Raw genomic sequence first — 23,368 nt, forward strand, 5'->3', positions numbered from 1 at the left:
CTGTTGTTTGATGCCCTGTTGTTGTTCATACTGTTAACTGGGTATGTTATCACGAGTTATACGGTGTGATTGGTGTGGCTGGTATGAGTCTTACCCTGGATTCCAAAATCCTTTCCTTGTAATGTCAGCTCTTCCGGGCACAGTTTCCTTAACTGAGGTCTGGAGGAGGGGCATAGAGGGAGGAGCCAGTGCACACCAGGTAGTACTAAATCTTTCTTTAGAGTGCCCAGTCTCCAGCGGAGCCCGTCTATTCCCCATGATCCTTACGGAGTCCCCAGCATCCACTACGGACTACGAGAAATAGATTTACCGGTGAGTAAAATATATATATTGCTCAAAAAAATAAAGGGAACACTAAATTAACACATCCTAGATCTGAATGAAATATTCTTATTAAATACTTTGTTCTTTACATAGTTGAATGTGCTGACAACAAAATCACACAAAAATTATCAATGGAAATCAAATTTATTAACCCATGGAGGTCTGGATTTGGAGTCACCCTCAAAATTAAAGTGGAAAAACACACTACAGGCTGATCCAATTTTGATGTAATGTCCTTAAAACAAGTCAAAATGAGGCTCAGTAGTGTGTGTGGCCTCCACGTGCCTGTATGACCTCCCTACAACCCACATAAGTGGCTCAGGTAGTGCAGCTCATCCAGGATGGCACATCAATGCGAGCTGTGGCAAGAAGATTTGCTGTGTCTGTCAGCGTAGTGTCCAGAGCATGGAGGCACTACCAGGAGACAGGCCAGTACATCTGGAGACGTGGAGAAGGCCGTAGGAGGGCAACAACCCAGCAGCAGGACCGCTACCTCCGCCTTTGTGCAAGAAGGAGCACTGCCAGAGCCCTGCAAAATGACCTTCAGCAAGCCACAAATGTGCATGTGTCTACTCAAACGATCAGAAACAGACTCCATGAGGGTGGTATGAGGGCCCGATGTCCACAGGTGGGGGTTGTGCTTACAGCCCAACACCGTGCAGGACATTTGGCATTTGACAGAGAACACTAAGATTGGCAAATGCGCCACTGGCGCCCTGTGCTCTTTACAGATGAAAGCAGGTTCTCACTGAGCACATGTGACAGACGTGACAGAGTCTGGAGACGCCAAGGAGAATGTTCTGCTGCCTGCAACATCCTCCAGCATGACCGGTTTGGCAGTGGGTCAGTAATGGTGTGGGGTGGCATTTCTTTGGGGGGCCGCACAGCCCTCCATGTGCTCGCCAGAGGTAGCCTGACTGCCATTAGGTACCGAGATGAGATCCTCAGACCCCTTGTGAGACCATATGCTGGTGCGGTTGGCCCTGGGTTCCTCCTAATGCAAGACAATGCTAGACCTCATGTGGCTGGAGTGTGTCAGCAGTTCCTGCAACACGAAGGCATTGATGCTATGGACTGGCCCGCCCGTTCCCCAGACCTGAATCCAATTGAGCACATCTGGGACATCATGTCTCGCTCCATCCACCAATGCCACATTGCACCACAGACTGTCCAGGAGTTGGCGGATGCTTTAGTCCAGGTCTGGGAGGAGATCCCTCAGGAGACCATCTGCCACCTCATCAGGAGCATGCCCAGGCGTTGTAGGGAGGTCATACAGGCATGTGGAGGCCACACACACTACTGAGCCTCATTATGACTTGTTTTAAGGACATTACATCAAAGTTGGATCAGCCTGTAGTGTGTTTTTTCACTTTAATTTTGAGGGTGACTCCAAATCCAGACCTCCATGGGTTAATAAATTTGATTTCCATTGATAATTTTTGTGTGATTTTGTTGTCCGTACATTCAACTATGTAAAGAACAAAGTATTTAATAAGAATATTTCATTAATTCAGATCTAGGATGTGTTATTTTAGTGTTCCCTTTATTTTTTTGAGATATATATCTTTGAAACTTTCAATACTCTCCTTCGCCCCCCTCCTCCTCCCCTCCCATCATCCCTCACTGCCACTGACTTTGCCTCCTTCTTCATCTCCAAAATTGAGGATATCCGACACGACATCTCCCGCCGTCACCCCTCTGCTACCCCCCTGCCCCCTCTATCCCTCCCCTCCATCTATCCCACCCTGTCCTCCTTCCATCCGACTTCAGAAAAGGAAGTCCACTCCCTCATCTTATCCTCCCCTCCCGTCTTCTCCGCTCCCTCTCCCCCACTGCCTGCTCCCACCTTGCTCACCTCTTTAACCTGTCCCTCTCCACCGGCATCTTCCCCTCACCATTCAATCATGGTCTGGTCTCACCTATTCTCAAAAAACCCAACCTCGACCCTTCATCACCCACTAACTACCGCCCCATCTTTCTTCTCCCTTTCGCCTCCAAATTACTTGAACGACTAGTTTACAGCCGTCTCACAAGCTACCTCTCTGACAACTCCATCCTCGATCCACTACAATCTGGCTTTCGCCCACTCCACTCAACTGAGACTGCCCTGGTAAAAGTCACCAATGACCTGCTTACGGCCAAATCCAGGGGCCACTTCTCTCTGCTCATCCTTCTGGACCTCTCTGCTGCCTTTGATACCGTAGATCATCCTCTCCTCCTCGGCACACTCCAAAACGCTGGCCTCTCTAGCACTGTCCTTGACTGGTTTTCTTCTTACCTCACTAACCGCTCCTTCTCTGTGTCTGCCTCCAGCACCACCTCACACTCTTCCATCCTTCCTGTTGGTGTCCCTCAGGGTTCTGTCCTTGGACTCCTTCTGTTCTCCCTGTATACCTCTTCCCTGGGTGCGCTCATTAACTCATTTGGCCTTCAATACCACCTCTATGCTGATGACACACAACTCTACCTCTCATCTCCTGATCTGTCCCCCTCTGTCCTCTCTCAGGTTTCGAGCTGCCTCTCTGCAATCTCCTCCTGGATGTCTGAACGCTCTCTAAAGCTCAACATGGACAAAACGGAACTCATCATCTTCCCCCCCATCCAGAGCAACAGCCCCGACCAATATCTCCATCATTGTTGACAACACCACCATCTCCCCCCGTTCCCCAACTCCGCTGCCTGGGCGTCACTCTTGACTCCTCCCTCTCCTTTGCACCCCACATCCAAGCTCTGGCACAATCCTGTCGTTTCCAGCTACGCAACATTGCTCGTATCAGGCCATATCTCTCCCAGAGTGCAACTAAACTCATCATCCACTCACTGGTCATCTCACGACTTGACTACTGCAATGTCCTCCTCACTGGCCTCGCTTGCTCCCATCTTGCTCCCCTCCAATCTGTCCTGAACTCCGCAGCTAGGCTCATCTTTCTCCCACGCCGCACCACATCTGCCACTCCCCTTCAACAAAATCTACACTGGCTCCCATTCCCCTACAGAATCCTCTTCAAACTCCTCACCCTCACATACAAGGCCATCTCTAATTCCACTGCTCCCTACATCTCCAACCTCCTTTCCCTTCATACTCCCTCCCGCCCCCTACGGTCGACTAATGACCGTCGCCTCTCCACCGCCCTGGTTACTGCTTCCCATGCACGAGTCCAGGATTTTGCCCGTGCTGCACCCCTTCAGTGGAACGCACTCCTCCGCTCCATTAGACTCTCCCCAACCTTGCAAAGCTTCAAACGGGCACTAAAAACCCACCTATTCATCAAAGCGTACCCTTCTGATGCATAACCCAGAGCTGAAGCCGCGCCTCCACCCCCCCTGCCTCATGCCGTGAACATCTCAGCTTTGCTTGCATACTGCCATCAGGCTACCTCCCACTTGCCTGCACCTCTTGTCATCTGTCTGTCGCCCCTCCCCAATAGATTGTTAGCTCTTCAGAGCAGGGCCTTCTTTCCTCTTGTTATCTAAGCCCTCGTCTCAACACATTTCACTCACAGCTCTCCCCTACTCAACGACCATCTTTATCCTGCTAGTAAAGGCTCATCTCCATCTATGACCACCAGCCTCTAGTAGTACGATGATCACTCCCTCAATACTTACATCTTAGCTGTACTATGTCTTGAGAATGTGTGGTGCTCTGTTACCTCTACTCTCTTTCTGTTTTCTCTAACGTCCTAGTGGATGCTGGGGACTCCGAAAGGACCATGGGGAATAGCGGCTCCGCAGGAGACTGGGCACAAAAGTAAAAAGCTTTAGGACTACCTGGTGTGCACTGGCTCCTCCCCCTATGACCCGCCTCCAAGCCTCAGTTAGATTTTTGTGCCCGAACGAGACGGGTGCAGGCTAAGGGGCTCTCCTGAGCTGCTTAGTGTAAAAGTTTAAAGTAGGTTTTTTATTTTCAGTGAGACCTGCTGGCAACAGGCTCACTGCACCGAGGGACTAAGGGGAGAAGAAGCGAACTCACCTGCGTGCAGAGTGGATTGGGCTTCTTAGGCTACTGGACATTAGCTCCAGAGGGACGATCACAGGCCCAGCCATGGATGGGTCCCGAAGCCGCGCCGCCGGCCCCCTTACAGAGCCAGAAGAGTGAAGAGGTCCGGAAAATCGGCGGCAGAAGACGTCCTGACTTCAATAAGGTAGCGCACAGCACCGCAGCTGTGCGCCATTGCTCTCAGCACACTTCACACTCCGGTCACTGAGGGTGCAGGGCGCTGGGGGGGGGCGCCCTGAGACGCAATAAAAAACCTTTTTTTGGCAAAAAATACATCACATATAGCTCCTGGGCTATATGGATGCATTTAACCCCTGCCAATTTTTCCATTAAAAAGCGGGAGAAAGGCCGCCGTGAAGGGGGCGGAGCCTATCTCCTCAGCACACTGGCGCCATTTTTTCCTCACAGCTCCGTTGGAGGAAGGCTCCCTGACTCTCCCCTGCAGTCCTGCACTACAGAAACAGGGTAAAACAAGAGAGGGGGGGGCACTAAATTGGCATATTAATATATACAGCAGCTATATTAGGGAAAAACACTTATATAAGGTTATCCCTGTATATATATAGCGCTCTGGTGTGTGCTGGCAAACTCTCCCTCTGTCTCCCCAAAGGGCTAGTGGGGTCCTGTCCTCTATCAGAGCATTCCCTGTGTGTGTGTGCTGTGTGTCGGTACGCTGTGTCGACATGTATGAGGAGGAAAATGGTGTGGAGGCGGAGCAATTGCCTGTGTTAGTGATGTCACCCCCTAGGGAGTCGACACCTGACTGGATGGTCTTATGGAAAGAATTACGTGATAGTGTCGGCACTTTACAAAAGACTGTTGACGACATGCGACAGCCGGCAAATCAGTTAATACCTGTACAGGCGTCTCAAACACCGTCAGGGGCTATAAAACGCCCGTTACCTCAGGTCGATACAGACACTGACACGGACACTGACTCCAGTGTCGACGGTGAGGAAACAAACGTATTTTCCAGTAGGGCCACACGTTACATGATCACGGCAATGAAGGAGGTTTTGAACATTTCTGATACTACAAGTACCACAAAAAAGGGTATTATGTGGGGTGTGAAAAAACTACCCGTAGTTTTTCCTGAATCAGATGAATTAAATGAGGTGTGTGATGAAGCGTGGGTTTCCCCCGATAAAAAACTGCTAATTTCTAAAAAATTATTGGCATTATACCCTTTCCCGCCAGAGGTTAGGGCGCGTTGGGAAACACCCCCTAGAGTGGATAAGGCGCTCACACGCTTATCAAAACAAGTGGCGTTACCGTCTCCCGATACGGCCGCCCTCAAGGAACCAGCTGATAGGAAGCTGGAAAATATCCTAAAAAGTATATACACACATACTGGTATTATACTGCGACCAGCAATCGCCTCAGCCTGGATGTGCAGTGCTGGGGTGGCTTGGTCGGATTCCCTGACTGAAAATATTGATACCCTGGACAGGGACAATATATTATTGACTATAGAGCATTTAAAGGATGCATTTCTATATATGCGTGATGCACAGAGGGATATTTGCACTCTGGCATCAAGAGTAAGTGCGATGTCCATTTCTGCCAGAAGAGGGTTATGGACGCGACAGTGGTCAGGTGATGCGGATTCCAAACGGCATATGGAAGTATTGCCGTATAAAGGGGAGGAGTTATTTGGGGTCGGTCTATCGGACCTGGTGGCCACGGCAACGGCTGGGAAATCCACCTTTTTACCCCAAGTCACCTCACAGCAGAAAAAGATACCGTCTTTTCAGGCTCAGTCCTTTCGTCCCCATAAGGGCAAGCGGGCAAAAGGCCTCTCATATCTGCCCCGGGGCAGAGGAAGGGGAAAAAGACTGCAGCAGACAGCCTCTTCACACGAACAGAAGCCCTCCCCCGCTTCTGCCAAGTCCTCAGCATGACGCTGGGGCCTTACAAGCGGACTCAGGCAAGACGGTGGGGGCCCGTCTCAAGAATTTCAGCGCGCAGTGGGCTCACTCGCAAGTGGACCCCTGGATCCTGCAGGTAGTATCTCAGGGGTACAAATTGGAATTCGAGACGTCTCCCCCTCGCCGGTTCCTGAAGTCTGCTTTACCAACGTCTCCCCCCGACAGGGAGGCGGTATTGGAAGCCATTCACAAGCTGTATTCCCAGCAAGTGATAATCAAGGTACCCTTCCTACAACAGGGAAAGGGGTATTATTCCACGCTGTTTGTGGTACCGAAGCCGGACGGCTCGGTGAGACCCATTTTAAATCTGAAATCCTTGAACACTTACATAAAAAGGTTCAAGATGGAGTCACTCAGAGCAGTGATAGCGAACCTGGAAGAAGGGGACTATATGGTGTCTCTGGACATCAAGGATGCTTACCTCCATGTCCCAATTTGCCCTTCTCACCAAGGGTACCTCAGGTTTGTGGTACAGAACTGTCACTATCAGTTTCAGACGCTGCCGTTTGGATTGTCCACGGCACCCCGGGTCTTTACCAAGGTAATGGCCGAAATGATGATTCTTCTTCGAAGAAAAGGCGTCTTAATTATCCCTTACTTGGTCGATCTCCTGATAAGGGCAAGGTCCAGAGAACAGTTAGAGGTCGGAGTAGCACTATCTCAAGTAGTACTACGACAGCACGGATGGATTCTAAATATTCCAAAATCGCAGCTGATTCCGACGACACGTCTGCTGTTCCTAGGAATGATTCTGGACACAGTACAGAAAAAGGTGTTTCTCCCGGAAGAGAAAGCCAGGGAGTTATCCGACCTAGTCAGGAACCTCCTAAGACCAGGCCAAGTGTCAGTACATCAATGCACAAGGGTCCTGGGAAAGATGGTGGCTTCTTACGAAGTGATTCCATTCGGCAGATTCCACGCAAGAACTTTTCAGTGGGATCTGCTGGACAAATGGTCCGGATCGCATCTTCAAATGCATCAGCGGATAACCCTGTCTCCAAGGACAAGGGTATCTCTCCTGTGGTGGTTGCAGAGTGCTCATCTTCTAGAGGGCCGCAGATTCGGCATTCAGGACTGGGTCCTGGTGACCACGGATGCCAGCCTGAGGGGCTGGGGAGCAGTCACACAGGGAAGAAATTTCCAGGTCTTGTGGTCAAGCATGAAAACGTCACTTCACATAAATATCCTGGAACTCAGGGCCATTTACAATGCCCTAAGTCAGGCAAGACCTCTGCTTCAGGGTCAGCCGGTGTTGATCCAGTCGGACAACATCACGGCAGTCGCCCACGAAAACAGACAGGGCGGCACAAGAAGCAGGAGGGCAATGACGGAAGTGGCAAGGATTCTTCGCTAGGCGGAAAATCATGTGATAGCACTGTCAGCAGTGTTCATTCCGGGAGTGGACAACTGGGAAGCAGACTTCCTCAGCAGACACGATCTTCACCCGGGGGAGTGGGGACTTCACCCAGAAGTCTTCCACATGATTGTGAACCGTTGGGAAAAACCAAAGGTGGACATGATGGCGTCCCGCCTCAACAAAAAACTGGACAGATATTGCGCCAGGTCAAGGGACCCTCAGGCAATAGCGGTGGACGCTCTGTTAACACCGTGGGTGTACCAGTCAGTGTATGTGTTCCCTCCTCTGCCTCTCATACCCAAGGTACTGAGGATTATAAGACGGAGAGGAGTAAGAACTATACTCGTGGCTCCGGATTGGCCAAGAAGGACTTGGTACCCGGAACTTCAGGAGATGCTCACGGAGGATCCGTGGCCTCTACCTCTAAGAAGGGAACTGCTTCAGCAGGGACCCTGTCTGTTCCAAGACTTACCGCGGCTGCGTTTGACGGCATGGCGGTTGAACGCCGGATCCTGAAGGAAAAAGGCATTCCGGATGAAGTCATCCCTACCCTGATCAAAGCCAGGAAGGATGTGACCGTACAACATTATCACCGTATTTGGCGAAAATATGTTGCGTGGTGCGATGCCAGGAAGGCCCCTACAGAGGAATTTCAACTGGGTCGATTCCTGCATTTCCTGCAAACAGGACTGTCTATGGGCCTAAAATTAGGGTCCATTAAGGTTCAAATTTCGGCCCTGTCAATATTCTTCCAAAAAGAACTAGCTTCTGTTCCTGAAGTTCAGACGTTTGTCAAGGGAGTACTGCATATACAGCCTCCTTTTGTGCCTCCAGTGGCACCTTGGGATCTCAATGTAGTTTTGGGGTTCCTAAAATCACATTGGTTTGAACCACTCACCACTGTGGACTTAAAATATCTCACATGGAAAGTGGTAATGCTGTTAGCCCTGGCTTCAGCCAGGCGTGTTTCAGAATTGGCGGCTTTATCCTATAAAAGCCCTTACCTAATTTTTCATACGGACAGGGCAGAATTGAGGACTCGTCCTCAATTTCTCCCTAAGGTGGTTTCAGCATTTCACTTAAACCAGCCTATTGTGGTGCCTGCGGCTACTAGGGACTTGGAGGATTCCAAGTTACTGGACGTAGTCAGGGCCCTGAAAATATGTTTCCAGGACGGCTGGAGTCAGAAAATCTGACTCGCTGTTTATCCTGTATGCACCCAACAAGCTGGGTGCTCCTGCTTCTAAGCAGACTATTGCTCGTTGGATTTGTAGTACAATTCAGCTTGCACATTCTGTGGCAGGCCTGCCACAGCCAAAATCTGTAAAAGCCCATTCCACAAGGAAAGTGGGCTCATCTTGGGCGGCTGCCCGAGGGGTCTCGGCTTTACAACTTTGCCGAGCAGCTACTTGGTCATGGGCAAACACGTTTGCTAAATTCTACAAATTTGATACCCTGGCTGAGGAGGACCTGGAATTCTCTCATTCGGTGCTGCAGAGTCATCCGCACTCTCCCGCCCGTTTGGGAGCTTTGGTATAATCCCCATGGTCCTTTCGGAGTCCCCAGCATCCACTAGGACGTTAGAGAAAATAAGAATTTACTTACCGATAATTCTATTTCTCATAGTCCGTAGTGGATGCTGGGCGCCCATCCCAAGTGCGGATTGTCTGCATTACTTGTACATAGTTATTGTTACAAAAATCGGGTTATTGTTGTTGTGAGCCATCTTTTCAGAGGCTCCTTCTGTTATCATGCTGTTAACTGGGTTCAGATCACAAGTTGTACGGTGTGATTGGTGTGGCTGGTAAGAGTCTTACCCGGGATTCAAAATCCTTCCTTATTGTGTACGCTCGTCCGGGCACAGTATCCTAACTGAGGCTTGGAGGAGGGTCATAGGGGGAGGAGCCAGTGCACACCAGGTAGTCCTAAAGCTTTTTACTTTTGTGCCCAGTCTCCTGCGGAGCCGCTATTCCCCATGGTCCTTTTGGAGTCCCCAGCATCCACTACGGACTATGAGAAATAGAATTATCGGTAAGTAAATTCTTATTATTTATTTACTGTAATGCAATGTTTTGTCCCCTGTACTGTCCTTTGTACGGCGCTGCGAAACACATGTGGCGCCTTATAAATAAAATGTAATAATTATATATATATATATATATATATCTATATATATATATATCTCTATATATCTATATATATATATATCTCTATATATATATATATATATATATATATCTCTATATATATCTCTATATATATCTCTATATATATATATATATATATATATATATATATATATATATATATATATATATATCTCTAGAACATGTATACTCCTGCACTCGCATCAAAGGTAAACAACAATGGGGTGCTCCTAGTGGGGTACTCCAAGTACTGGTAGGCCCACAATATTCAAGCAAGAGTCCAAAGAAATGGAGGTGCACTCATCCAATAAATGATTTGCAGCAACTTTTCATAATTCACATTGGTTTTATTAATAGAAATTCGGCTTATTCAGTCGACGTTTCGATCCTCAGTTCAGGATCTTTTTCAAGACAAGCTTCGAGATATGCTTAATGCTCACAAGGCATCATATATTGATTTTCTGCTTAATCAATATATCCAGTTCGGACAATACCGTAGCTGCACGGCTGCTGTAGTCATATGTGATGTGGTTTACGTGTGGATAACAAACTCATGTAGACAACTTAGACAACTCCATAAGTCACCAATATAATCGTCATACCAGCCTCGGCAGCCACTAAAAAAAAAAAGTGGCTGCCGAGGATTTTATTTGGTACTCACAACATAGAAATGCAAGGCACATAAAAGACAGCCAGCAATGGGGTATGACACTTCCGCTGTGAATAACTCTGCTGTTGTGGATTCTAAATGGGCATACTTTGCTGTAAAGCTTGAAAATGGTCCGGATGGACCGAAACGTCGCTGCTGCTACCTTATTGCCATGCAAGTGATTACACCTTGCATTTCTATGTTGTGAGTACCAAATAAAATCCCTTGTTGAAGCTTGTATAAAGCCTGGAGAGTGCCTACTTTTTGGACAATATCTATTGGAATTTCTCGCTGAAAAAAGTGGTTCTTCTGTGTAGTGCACCCCACTGTTGATATTATCATGATGAGAGTGCTGGACTTTTTCTTCCTGGATATGATATGCTGAAAGGCATATTTTTCCTGCACCCATTGAATGTTTTGCATTTTTGGTTTAAGTATTGTTTTTCTTTTTTCTAATGAGCAACTGTTATTTATGGTTGGTCATACCTATTTTTAATATTTATGTGGTGGAGCTGAATTGATTATTTGTTGTGGTCACCGTCTTGCTGGGTCTCCTTATATACTGTACATGTGATAAATTGTTGGTTATATATACAAAAATGTCACAAACCCATATAGCATTTGATGAGGGTTTGTTATTTGAAGCAGAGCACACACTAATTTCGCTAACAGATGATGACGCTGAAAAAGTTCTTTTTGAGAAAACTGAATTTGGTACCTTGCCAAGTGAAAAACCCGTGGATCTATTTTATAGATTGTTACGTCTTAAAAGACGTGAAACTGACCTGGTACTACATGGCCAGTTTCTTTCAGAGTATTTTAGATCAAAGAAAATACCACGTGGTTTTCGAGTCAATAATGTTCCAACTATTGGAAGAAACAGCGCCACCTTCTGTAGCAAATGGTGTGGTGTGCTAAATAAATGTGCATTTGACCTTATGTTGCTTGTTATTGAACAAGTAGGGTCTGAATTAACTCAAATACGTGATGAGATAAAAAAATTTGAATCACAGTTTATGCAAACATTGACGAATGATAAGACTGAGAGTTGGATTACTAAACTACAGAAGCAGGTTGATGTATATAAAGATGAATTGGTTACGTTTAAAAGGAAGAAGCTAAGTACTGTCAACAATGATTATAAGAATCATCAGGTATATAAATGGCTTAGTGGTGACAATTCTAACAGTAATACAATGAGATACAAAAAGACCTTTAGATCTAGATTCTATAATCCTGTTGATACCAACTCTTCGGCTACAGCCTCTGACACTGATCAATCTGAAACCCGCCCACCAAGTGGTTTTTTAGACAAACAAGGTGGGAATGGAGAACAACCTCACTCCGTAAGAGGAAGAGGCCGCACCCAAGGCGGGGCGGGCACAGGGACAAGGGGACGAAGGAAGCGGAAATGAATCTAATCTTTAACTTATCTGATCATGAACTGACCCCTGATGAGACTTCATTGTTGGCAAAAGGGCTGAGCTTCATTCCTACAGTTAAACATGATGACTTTGATTTTTGTATTGACCAGTTTAAATTTGGGCGTAAACTTCGCCTTAGGGAATTTTTTGGTGATGGCAATCAGACAACAGTCCCTGATGATTTTAAGAAACCCAGTCAATTTGACCCCCCATCTGTAAACCCGAGCATTAGGGCCTTTTCTAGGGTTGTTGAGAAAGAGGTAAGAACAGGAATTAGGACCATGGGTTTTGACAACCTTAGTAAGGGTGAACGTATAGCTCTGAGGACATTGAGAGAAAATGAAAATGTGGTTGTACGTCCCGCAGATAAGGGTGGGGCGATTGTCCTACAGAACTGGTCATCCTATGACAAGGAGGTCAGGCGACAATTGGGAGATGAGTCTGTATATAGTCTATGTGATATTAACCCAATGGCTAAGGTGAAAAAGAAGATTGATTTATGTATTTCACATGGACTGCAAAATTATTGGATTGATGATAAGATTGCTGAATATTTGAAAGTAGATCACCCAAAATGTCCTTACTTGTATACCTTGCCCAAGGTCCACAAGACCCTTGTGGACCCACCGGGTCGTCCTATAATCTCGGCCCAGGACTCGGTATTACAACCTATTGCGAGATATGTTGATAAGTTTTTGCAACCAGTTGTTTCTAAAATTCCTGCATGTTTAAGGGATACTGGGGATTTCCTATTGAGATTAAAGCAAATAGATGTGTCTGATGTGGAGGATATTTATCTGGTTACATTGGATGTGGTATCGTTATATACCATCATCCCCCATGATGATGGTATTAGGGCAGTACGTGAGGCACTTGTGGCCTTTGGACATCAGGGCCCTCCAGTGGAATTTATTTTGGACCTGTTAGGGTTGGTATTGAAGGAAAATCATTTCCTATATGCTGGTGCATATTATAGGCAGGTGTCAGGGACCGCGATGGGTTCTAACCTGGCACCTGCCTATGCTAATATTTATATGCATGATTTTGAAACCACACACACATTGCCTACATTTAGTGATTATATTAAATGTTATTACAGATTCATTGATGACATATTTTTGCTTTGGTCCGGTGGACTAGATGAGTTTTGGCAGATGGTGACCACCCTAAATAATCTAGGGACGCCTGTTAAATTTTCAGCCAGGATAGAGGATGCTAAAATTGACTTTCTTGATGTCACTGTTTATAAGGATGTCAGTGGGTTGTGCACTACACTTTTTCGAAAAGAGACCGACAGGAATAGTATTCTCTATGCCACAAGCCACCATGCACCGAGCCTGAAGGCAAGCTTGCCTATTTCACAATTTATGAGAATACTACGGATCAATACTGATGTTACACTTGCAGAGCAGCAAATTAATGAAATGAAAATACGTTTCAAGGAACGCGGGTATGCCCATAAGATGATTGAAGATTGTCTTTACAAGGCACGCAGAAATATTATACAGCATTCTGGTTCATCTGAAAAGTGCATGAATAATCGGATGATATACTGCAGTAAATACGATGATAAAGCCGGCTGTGTGAAACGAGCCTTCAGACGAAATTGGAGGATTGTGGCCTCGGACCCCAAGCTGGGGCGGGATCTACAACAACAACCAATGATGGCATATCGCCGTGGTGCGAATTTGAAACAGCTCCTTATGCGCCCCTTGCTAAATCCCGGAAAAGCTAATAGGGATACATGGTTGAAATCCGCACGCAAAGGTTGCTTCAAGTGCTCTGACTGCACGACATGTAGATCTCTGATTTCAGGTGCCTCCTTTCCCCACCCGCATAGTGGGCGTCCAATATACATCAAACATCGGCTGCATTGCCTTATGGATCACGTGATCTACCTGATTATATGCCCATGTGGGCTAGTATATGTTGGTTTGACACAACGGTGTTTTAGAGAACGAATGGCGAATCACCGATATTCAATAAGACAGGCAATCATGACGGGACAGTCGGATAAACCAGTGGCAAAACATTGGCTGGAGATGGGACATCAGATTCCTATGCTACGTTGTCGTATTATTGATTGGATCCCCCCATCGATTAGGGGAGGGAATAGAATTTTGGAATTGCATAAACGTGAATCTGAATGGATTTTCCGTCTTGATACACTAGCTCCTAGGGGCTTGAATGAGCAAATGAATCTAAAAATTTTTTTAGGCTAGTGAAAATGGCGTCCCTATAGTGAAATATCTCTATATCAATTTTTTATTTGATATTTAATTTTGGTTACAGCTCCACCACATTTTTTATGTATGCACCTACATATGTATGTGAGTACCCAATTTTGGGTGTACATATGCGTAGGGGTGCATATATTTTTAATTATATGTTATGTATGTGTGTGCTTTATATGTTTTTTAAAAAAAAGTATGGAATATTAAGCTTTGCTGGTTGTCATTGGCTAGCCCTGGAATACCCATAGATGTCTATTAATGTCTGCCATACTGTTCAGGTATATTGGCGGTGTTGTTATTAATTTTTTCTTTGAAGATACTTTTATTATATGTACCTAGTGATGCAGTAATGTATCGCTGATGGTATCATGGATAAACGGTCACCTGATACTATGAGACGTGTATGTAGGAGTCCGGTATCAATATGCGTTTCATGCCGGTGGTTGAGACGCATAGATCACGTGACCGGAACCGGAACTAGACGCGGATGCGTTCCACTTGGTGTTTGAAACGCACGCCGCGCCTGTGATTGATTTTGGCGGCATTCAGGGCACATAAAAGACAGCCAGCAATGGGGTATGACACTTCCGCTGTGAATAACTCTGCTGTTGTGGATTCTAAATGGGCATACTTTGCTGTAAAGCTTGAAAATGGTCCGGATGGACCGAAACGTCGCTGCTGCTACCTTATTGCCATGCAAGTGATTACACCTTGCATTTCTATGTTGTGAGTACCAAATAAAATCCCTTGTTGAAGCTTGTATAAAGCCTGGAGAGTGCCTACTTTTTGGACAATATATATATATATATATATATATATATATATATATATATATATATATCTCTCTATATATATCTCTCTATATATATATATATATATATATATATATATATATATATATATATATATATATATATATATATATATATATATATATATATATATATATATATCTCTATATATATATATATCTATCTATCTATCTATCTATATATATATATATATATATCTCTCTCTATATATCTATATATATATATATATATATATATATATATATGTATGTGTATATATATATATATATATCTATATATATCTATATATATATATATATATATCTCACTCTATATATATATATATATATATATATATATATATATATATATATATATATATAGATATATAGAGATATATATATATATATATAGAGATATATGTATATATATCTATATATATATCTCTATATATATATATATATATATATATATATATATATATATATCTATATCTATATATATATATATATATATCTATATATATATCTCTATCTCTATCAACCTGGGAGCAGTGGTCCGTCCAGGTCATTGGAAAATGCCTTGGCAGATATTTCTAAGGAAATGGCGAAATCCCGCAAGCAACATTTAGAATGGGCTGCGGGTTTTTCAAAAACTCCCTGATTAAGAAGCAAGATCCGTTCAACTCTCCCATCCAAAGGATCATTTATCATAGTTAATGTTGAAAAGAGGCAAAATGCCCATCGGGTTCAAACTGTATTCTGTATTAAATTGTGCACATTATAATGCACCAGCTGAAGTAATGGTTTAGTACCAATTGACAACTGTATTTCATACCACTCCCAGGTATGGATGCTAATATATTAAATACTATACCCTTGGATTTTTTGTTCAGCTAGAAAACGGTCCGATCCATTTTTAAATGCATTTACAGAGTCCGCCATTATTACCATCTTTGGCAGGGAGTTCCAAATCTTTATTGCCCTTACGGTGAAGAACCCTTTCCTACGATTTGTACGGAATTTTCTCTCCTCTAGCCTTTCCTTGTACTCCAGTGTTTCTAACCCTTTAATCAGCCCCGAGAGTCTTCGCAAAGATCATGGCAGTCATGGTAGCGAAATTGAGATTGTTGGGGTAACGATAATACCGTATCTGGATGACCTTATCAAGGCTCCCTCTCAGGACCAGTTGATCTGGGATGCTCAAATCGCTCATCAGTTTCTGATTTGACACAGCTGGATCGTGAATTTCAAAAAATCCAATCTGCAACTGACGCGGAGGATTCAATTCCTGGGTCTCATTTTAGATACAATACAACTGAAGGTGTTTCTCCCAGAAGACAAGATTCGAGACATCAAGGAAATGGTACGTCCGGTTCTACAGAACCAGATGGTCTCACTGCATCTTTGTCATCGGCTTCTAGGGAATGTGGTAGCATCCTTCCAATACGGCAGACTACATTCCAGACCCTTTCAGCTGAATCTGATTGCTCAACGGGCAGGCATGCATTTACTTCTTCACTGAAGAATATGCTTGTCGCCCCAGGCTAGGACCTCGTTAATTTGGTGGTCGGTCCACAAGAGCCTAGCGGCGGAAAAGAGGATTGGAAAATTTTGACAGCATATGCCAGTCTCAGAGGATAGAGAGCAGTGGATGGGGACAGGGAAGATGGTCACCGCAGGAGAGCAGTCTCCCAATAAATGTACTTGGAGCTAAAAGCCATTTACAATGCACTTCTTCTGGCGGAAGACTTTGTACGAGCTCAGCACATGAGAGTGCAGTCGGACAATATGACGGCGACAGCATACATAAACCGTTGGGAGGAACAAGAAGCCGCATGGCTTTAAAAGGCCACAAAGATTCTGTCTTGGACAGAAAAGCGCAACATAATCCTGTCGGCAGTCTTCATTCCAGGAGTGTAAAATTGGGAAGCAGACTACCTCAGTCGTCAAGATATGCATCCAGGGGAGTGGTGTCTACACCCACAGATTTTCGATGCAGTTGTAGGATGGTGGGGTCTACTTCTGAAAGACTTAATGGCCTCTCAGAACAACCATCAGCTGCCAAGATGTGGGATCCAGCAGCAGAAGCGGTGGACGCGCTGGCGATTCCCTTGACATACGAATTGGTGTACATTTTCCTGCCGTTTCCCCCTCTTACCAAGAGTCTTGAAAAAGTGAAACTGGAAAGAGCATGGGTGATTTTAATAGGACCAGACTGGCCTCGCAGAAGTTGGTACTCAGACCTGAGGGGACTCCAGGCTGAAGATCCTTGGAAACTGCTGCAGTGGGAGGACTTGTTGTCACAAGGCCTATTCCTTCACCCAGCTCTGAACCGTCGTTTGACTGTGGTTCTTGAGACCAGGATACTAAGACAGGGAGTATCCCGAAATCAGCTATTCCTACTATGTTAGCTCCAGTCACTGCGGCACATTACTATAGAATCTGGAAGAAGTACATGGACTGGTGCGACCCTAAGGGTTGGAATCCAAGAGAGTTCCAACTTAATAGACTGTTGATGTTTCTCCAAAATGGTTTAGATGGCGGTTTGAGATTGGGATCTTTGAAAGTACAGGTCTCTGCCCTCTCTATTCTTTTTTTCCAGCAACGTCTGGCGTCCTTGCAGGAGGTACAGAAATTTTTACAGGGTGTGTTGAGAATACAACCACCTTTTCGTCCTCCCACGGCCCTGTGGGATCTAAATTTAGTGCTAGAATTTTTGAGATCGGCTGTTTTCTAGCCTTTGGAAAGGGCAGATCTAAAATATATAAGCTGGAAAGCTGTCCTGCTCCTAGCTTTAGTATCAGCAAGAAGGGTCTCAGAGTTAGGTGCCCTGTCATGTAAAAGTCCTTTCCTAGTTTTTCATGAGGACAGAGCGAAACTCCGTACAAAAGTGGAGTTTTTACCTAAGGTGGTTTCGGGTTTCCACATAAACCAGCCGATTGTGGTCCCCTCCTTCCAAGGATTGCCAGAGGGGGACTTGTCCTTGGATGTGGTAAGAGCCTTACCGGTATACGTACAGGCTACGAAATCTATTAGGAAGTCTGACGCTTTGTTTGTACTGTATGATGGACCCAGGAGGGGTTGGCCGGCATCAAAACAAACCTTGGCCAGTTGGATACGACTAACCATATATTTCTTGTGATAAGAGAGTCCCTTTTCGGGGTAGGTGCTCATACCACCAGATCAGATCATGGGCTGCGGCTAGAGGAGCTTCCACTACCCAACTTTGCAGAGCTGCAACGTGGTCATCAGCACACACATTCACTCGTTTCTACAAGTTTGATACGTTTGTATCTAGAGATGCAAAATTTGGTTGTTTGGTTCTTCAGGCTTTGGACAGCACTCCCGCCCATGGGAGTATCTTTAGGATGTCCCCGGCTGTCTAGTTTACCAGTGTCCCCTAGTGGATGATAGAGAAAAAAGGATTTTGGTACTTACCGATAAATCCATTTCTCTGAATCCACTCTGGGACACTGGACGCCCACCTCTGTGCTGTCAGCCTGTGTGTTCTTGTAAAATTTAGTTCAAACAGTTTGGTTATTGTGTTAATAGTTCTTGGTTGCTGTTTGACGTGTTGGTACGGTTCCTTCCCGTATGGCCTTGATTTTTCATGTTCCCTCTTCTCTCCTTCAATTTTTCAAACTGGAGGGATGGGGGTCGCGAATGGGGAGGAGCCAGCTGTGCATTTATTTATTTTTTTATTTTATTTTTTACTACATTGTGCTACCTCCGGTCTGGCTGTCTAGTTCTCCAGTGTCCCCGAGTGGATACAGAGAAATGGATTTATCGGTAAGTACCAAAATCCTCTTTTTACATTGAACAGGTAAGTTAGCAATGCCTGGCTGTCATAATACACTGTGATGTTCGCAGCGAAACATTGCTGCAAAATATTCAGAGTATTAAATCACCCCTTATGTCTGCTACTGTTCTATTTATTTACTGCAATACTGTATATAAGGGCAGGACATCCATTTATAGTATTGTGGGCTGAGTACCACAATTCCTTTTCCATATCATCTACCTTCATCTTGAGCGCTTTTCAAAATTTCTTTTTTATGATTTGTTTCTGATTTCAGTTTATAATAATGTACTGTATCATACATATTTTTTTATTTATTTTTTCCTTGTGGTTTTTTGTTTGTTTCCTTTAAATACTTTTTCTATAACCAGATTCACTGAGTGCAGAAGAGAAGTATAAAATATGGATGAGGCACCGTTACAACGACTGTGTGACCTGTCTGTTGGAGCTTCTAAGTCACCCTTCTTTCCAAGTTCAGGTCAGTATGACGCTCCAGTTACTGCTAGAGAAATGCAGAAATTATTTCTACTTCCGTGTTGGCTTTGGCTCTCATTTTATTTGTTGTATTTTCTTTATTTTCTGAAGGAGCTTGCATTGTGCATACTTATGAAGTTTGTCCAGCTAGAAGGAAAGTTCCCTCTGGAAAACGCCAAGTGGAAAGATAATTACCGGTTTCCACGTCCCTTGTTAAAAGTAAGCCTGTTCCAGGATGGGCCTTCTCCTAATCCTTTTATTGCCTGTAAGCTTACGCTTGTGTTTCTTTTCAGTTAGTTGTAGATGCTTTATTAAAGGAGGATAAAGATTCTTCCCTTTTACTTCACCGATTCCAAGAGTATGTAGAATATGACGACGTCCGGTATTACACCATGACGATGATAAATGAACGCAGCGCACGTGTGCAGCAGAACACGAAAGAGGTACAGTGGTGATGGATTGCATAGACATGCCCCTATAGTAAATTGGTTAAGCTTGAAAATGTTGACATTTTAATCTGTTAGTGTATATTAATGTATATTTTTTCTTTACATCATCTCATAGACAATTTGAATAAATATACATCATTTCCTATACTATAGCTGCTGGTATTATGAAATAATTTTTTTTCTCTTGCTGCGAAATATTGAGGGGTATTTCTGAAAACTGTCGCAGACCACAAAATGTATTGTCAACTGTGTGAACCAATAAAACAATTTTAGTTTTCACTTTCTATTAATAATAAAATACTAAAAGTAGGAGTTTGAATCTGGTTACTATGGGAACATCATTCTTTTTCTCTGCACCACTTATTTTTAAAACTATCTCCCAATGTACCACTTATTTGTTTTTCACAATGAAATATACAGTTTGATTTCTATATGGCTTTTTTTGTTGTTGTTTGTTTTGTTTATTTATTTCTCTTACGTCCTTAGAGGATGCTGGGGACTCCGTAAGGACCATGGGGAATAGACGGGCTCCGCAGGAGACATGGGCACTAAAAAGAACTTTAGATATGGGTGTGCACTGGCTCCTCCCTCTATGCCCCTCCTCCAGACCTCAGTTTGATATTTTGCCCAGAGGAGACTGGGTGCACTACAGGGAGCTCTCCTGAGTTTCTCTGAAAGAAAGAATTTTGTTAGGTTTTTTATTTTCAGGGAGCCCTGCTGGGACTGAGGAGAGAGAAGCAGACCTACTTAAATGCTAGGCTCTGCTTCTTAGGCTACTGGACACCATTAGCTCCAGAGGGAGTCGGAACGCAGGTCTCCCCTCGCAGTTCGTCCCGGAGCCGCGCCGCCGTACTCCTCACAGAGCCGGAAGATAGAAGCCGGGTGAGTATGAGAAGATAGAAGACTTCAGAGGCGACAGAAGAAGACTTCAGATCTTCTCTGAGGTAACGCTGCGCGCCATTGCTCCCACACACAACACACACGGCAGGCACTGATGGGTGCAGGGCGCAGGGGGGGCGCCCTGGGCAGCAATTTTAAACCTCTAGGACTGGCCAAAATATATAACAAACATGTTTTTTATTGCTGTTTATCACGCTGCACTTTGTAAGCATAGCACCTTGAAGAAAACGCCGGAGGGGCGTTGAAACGTCGGTGGCTCGCACTATGCTGTACTAACTTATTTTGCACTGTCACTTTAATATAAAGTATTTTGCCTGCAACAAATCCTTGGAGTGCCGCCTGGTTTCCTTCTTTATGGACAACAATTGAAGGTACCCCCTGCAGTTTTATATCATTTGGAGGAGGGCACCCAGGTGGATGACAGCATGATTGGGAGTGCCATAAAAATATAAGGAGATATATATATATATATATATACATACATATATACACTCTGAGGGCTGTATATAGGAAATCCCCCACCAGTCTTTAAAGAAATCGAGCGGGACCGAAGCCCGCCATTGAGGGGGCGGAGCTTGATCCCTCAGCACTAACCAGCGCCATTTTCTCCACAGCACACCGCTGAGAAGCTGACTCTCCCCTGCTGAACACGGTGACAGAGGGTTTTAAAGAAGGGGGGGGGGGCACATAATTTGGCGCAGTAAATATATATAATAAAAGCGCTATATCTATCTGGGATTTTTTTCCAAGGTCATTGGCTCTGGGTGAGAGAGAAGCAGACCTACTTAAATGCTAGGCTCTGCTTCTTAGGCTACTGGACACCATTAGCTCCAGAGGGAGTCGGAACGCAGGTCTCCCCTCGCAGTTCGTCCCGGAGCCGCGCCGCCGTACTCCTCACAGAGCCGGAAGATAGAAGCCGGGTGAGGGTTTTAAAGAAGGGGGGGGGCACATAATTTGGCGCAGTAAATATATATAATAAAAGCGCTATATCTATCTGGGATTTTTTTCCAAGGTCATTGGCTCTGGGTGTGTGCTGGCATACTCCCTCTCTGTCTCTCCAAAGGGCCTTGTTGGGGAACTGTCTCCAGATTAGAGATTTCCCTGAGTGTTGTGGGGTGTCGGTACGCGTGTGTCGGCATGTCTGAAGCGGAAGGCTCTTCTAGGGAGAAGGTGGAGCAAATGAGTGTGGTGTCTCCGGCAACGCTGACACCTGACTGGTTGGATATGTGGAATGTTTTAAATGCAAATGTGAATTTATTACACAAAAGGTTGGACAAAGCAGAGTCCAGGGAATGTACAGGGAGTCAAGCCCTGCCTTTCACTATGTCGCAGGGACCTTCTGGGTCTCAAAAGCGCCCACTATCCCAAGTAGTAGACACTGATACCGACACGGATTCTGACTCCAGTGACGACTACGATGATGCGAAGTTGCAGCCAAAATTGGCTAAAAGTATTCATTATATGATTATTGCAATAAAAGATGTGTTGCATATCACAGATGACCCCTCTGTACCGGACACAAGGGTCCACATTTTTAAAGAAAAGAAGCCTGAGGTTACTTTTCCCCCTTCAGATGAGCTAAATGAGTTGTTTGAAAGGGCTTGGGAAACTCCAGATAAGAAACTGCAGATTCCCAAAAGGATTCTTATGGCGTATCCTTTTCCGGCTAAGGACAGGATACGGTGGGAATCCTCCCCAAGGGTGGACAAAGCGTTGACACGCTTATCCAAAAAGGTAGCGCTGCCATCTCAAGATACCGCAACCCTCAAGGATCCTGCTGATCGCAGGCAGGAGACTACCTTGAACTCAATTTACACACATACTGGTACATTACTCAGACCGGCGATAGCGTCGGCTTGGGTTTGTAGCGCTGTAGCAGCGTGGACAGATAACTTATCTGCTGATATTTATACGCTGGATAAGGAAACCATTTTATTGACCCTGGGTCATATTTAAGGATGCTGTCCTATATATTAGAGATGCTCAGAGACGTTGGCCTACTGGGTTCCAGAGCCCTATGGACCCGACAATGGACGGGTGATGCCGACTCGAAGAGGCATATGGAGGTTTTGCCTTACAAGGGTGAGGAATTGTTTGGGGAAGGTCTCACGGACCTGGTTTCCACAGCTACTGCAGGTAAATCAACTTTTTTGCCTTATGTTTCCTTACAGCCTAAGAAAACGCCACATTATCAGATGCAGTCCTTTCTGTCGCATAAATCCAAGAGAGTACGGGGATCTTCCTTTCTTGCCAGAGGTAAGGACAAGGGGAAAAAGCTGCCAACTACAGCTAGTTCCCAGGAGCAGAAGTCCTCCCTGGCTTCTACAAAATCCACCGCATGACGCTGTGGCTCCGCTGAGGGAGTCCGCCCCAATGGGGGCACATCTTCGACTTTTCAGCCACGTCTGGGTTCAATCACAGGTGGATGCCTGGGCAATAGACATTGTTTCCCAGGGTTACAAGCTGAAATTCGAAGAGGTGCCTCCTCGCGGGTTTTTCAAATCGGCCCTACCGGCTTCTTCCCCAGAGAGGGAGGTAGTTTTAAATGCGATTCAAAAATTGTGTCTTCAACAAGTGGTGGTCAAAGTTCCCCTGCTTCAGCAGGGGATGGGGTATTACTCAACCCTGTTTGTGGTCCCGAAACCGGACGGTTCGGTCAGACCCATTCTGAATTTAAAATCCTTAAACCTATACTTAAAAAGGTTCAAGTTCAAGATGAAATCGCTCAAAGTGGTCATCGCCAGCCTGGAGGAGGGTGATTATATGGTGTCCCTGGACATAAAGGATGCATACCTTCATGTCCCCATATATCCTCCTCATCAGGCGTTCCTGAGATTTGCTGTACAGGGTTGTCATTACCAATTTCAGATGTTGCCGTTTGGGCTTTCCACAG

The 23,368-nt window shown here is 45.0% G+C and overlaps 1 protein-coding gene across 2 annotated transcripts in view; it reads left to right on the forward strand.

Annotated features, from left to right (window-relative positions):
- NOC4L (nucleolar complex associated 4 homolog) overlaps positions 1-23,368 on the forward strand; it is a 111,416-nt gene that overhangs the window by 15,403 nt on the left and 72,645 nt on the right. For both annotated transcript variants that reach the window (XM_063964676.1, XM_063964677.1), the window contains exons 3-5: positions 19,024-19,130; positions 19,238-19,345; positions 19,420-19,569. In XM_063964676.1, the coding sequence (XP_063820746.1) occupies positions 19,024-19,130; positions 19,238-19,345; positions 19,420-19,569 (365 nt within the window). The remainder of the gene's footprint in view (positions 1-19,023; positions 19,131-19,237; positions 19,346-19,419; positions 19,570-23,368) is intronic.

Source organism: Pseudophryne corroboree, chromosome 1, assembly GCF_028390025.1.
Source record: "Pseudophryne corroboree isolate aPseCor3 chromosome 1, aPseCor3.hap2, whole genome shotgun sequence".
Lineage (NCBI taxonomy): Eukaryota > Metazoa > Chordata > Amphibia > Anura > Myobatrachidae > Pseudophryne > Pseudophryne corroboree.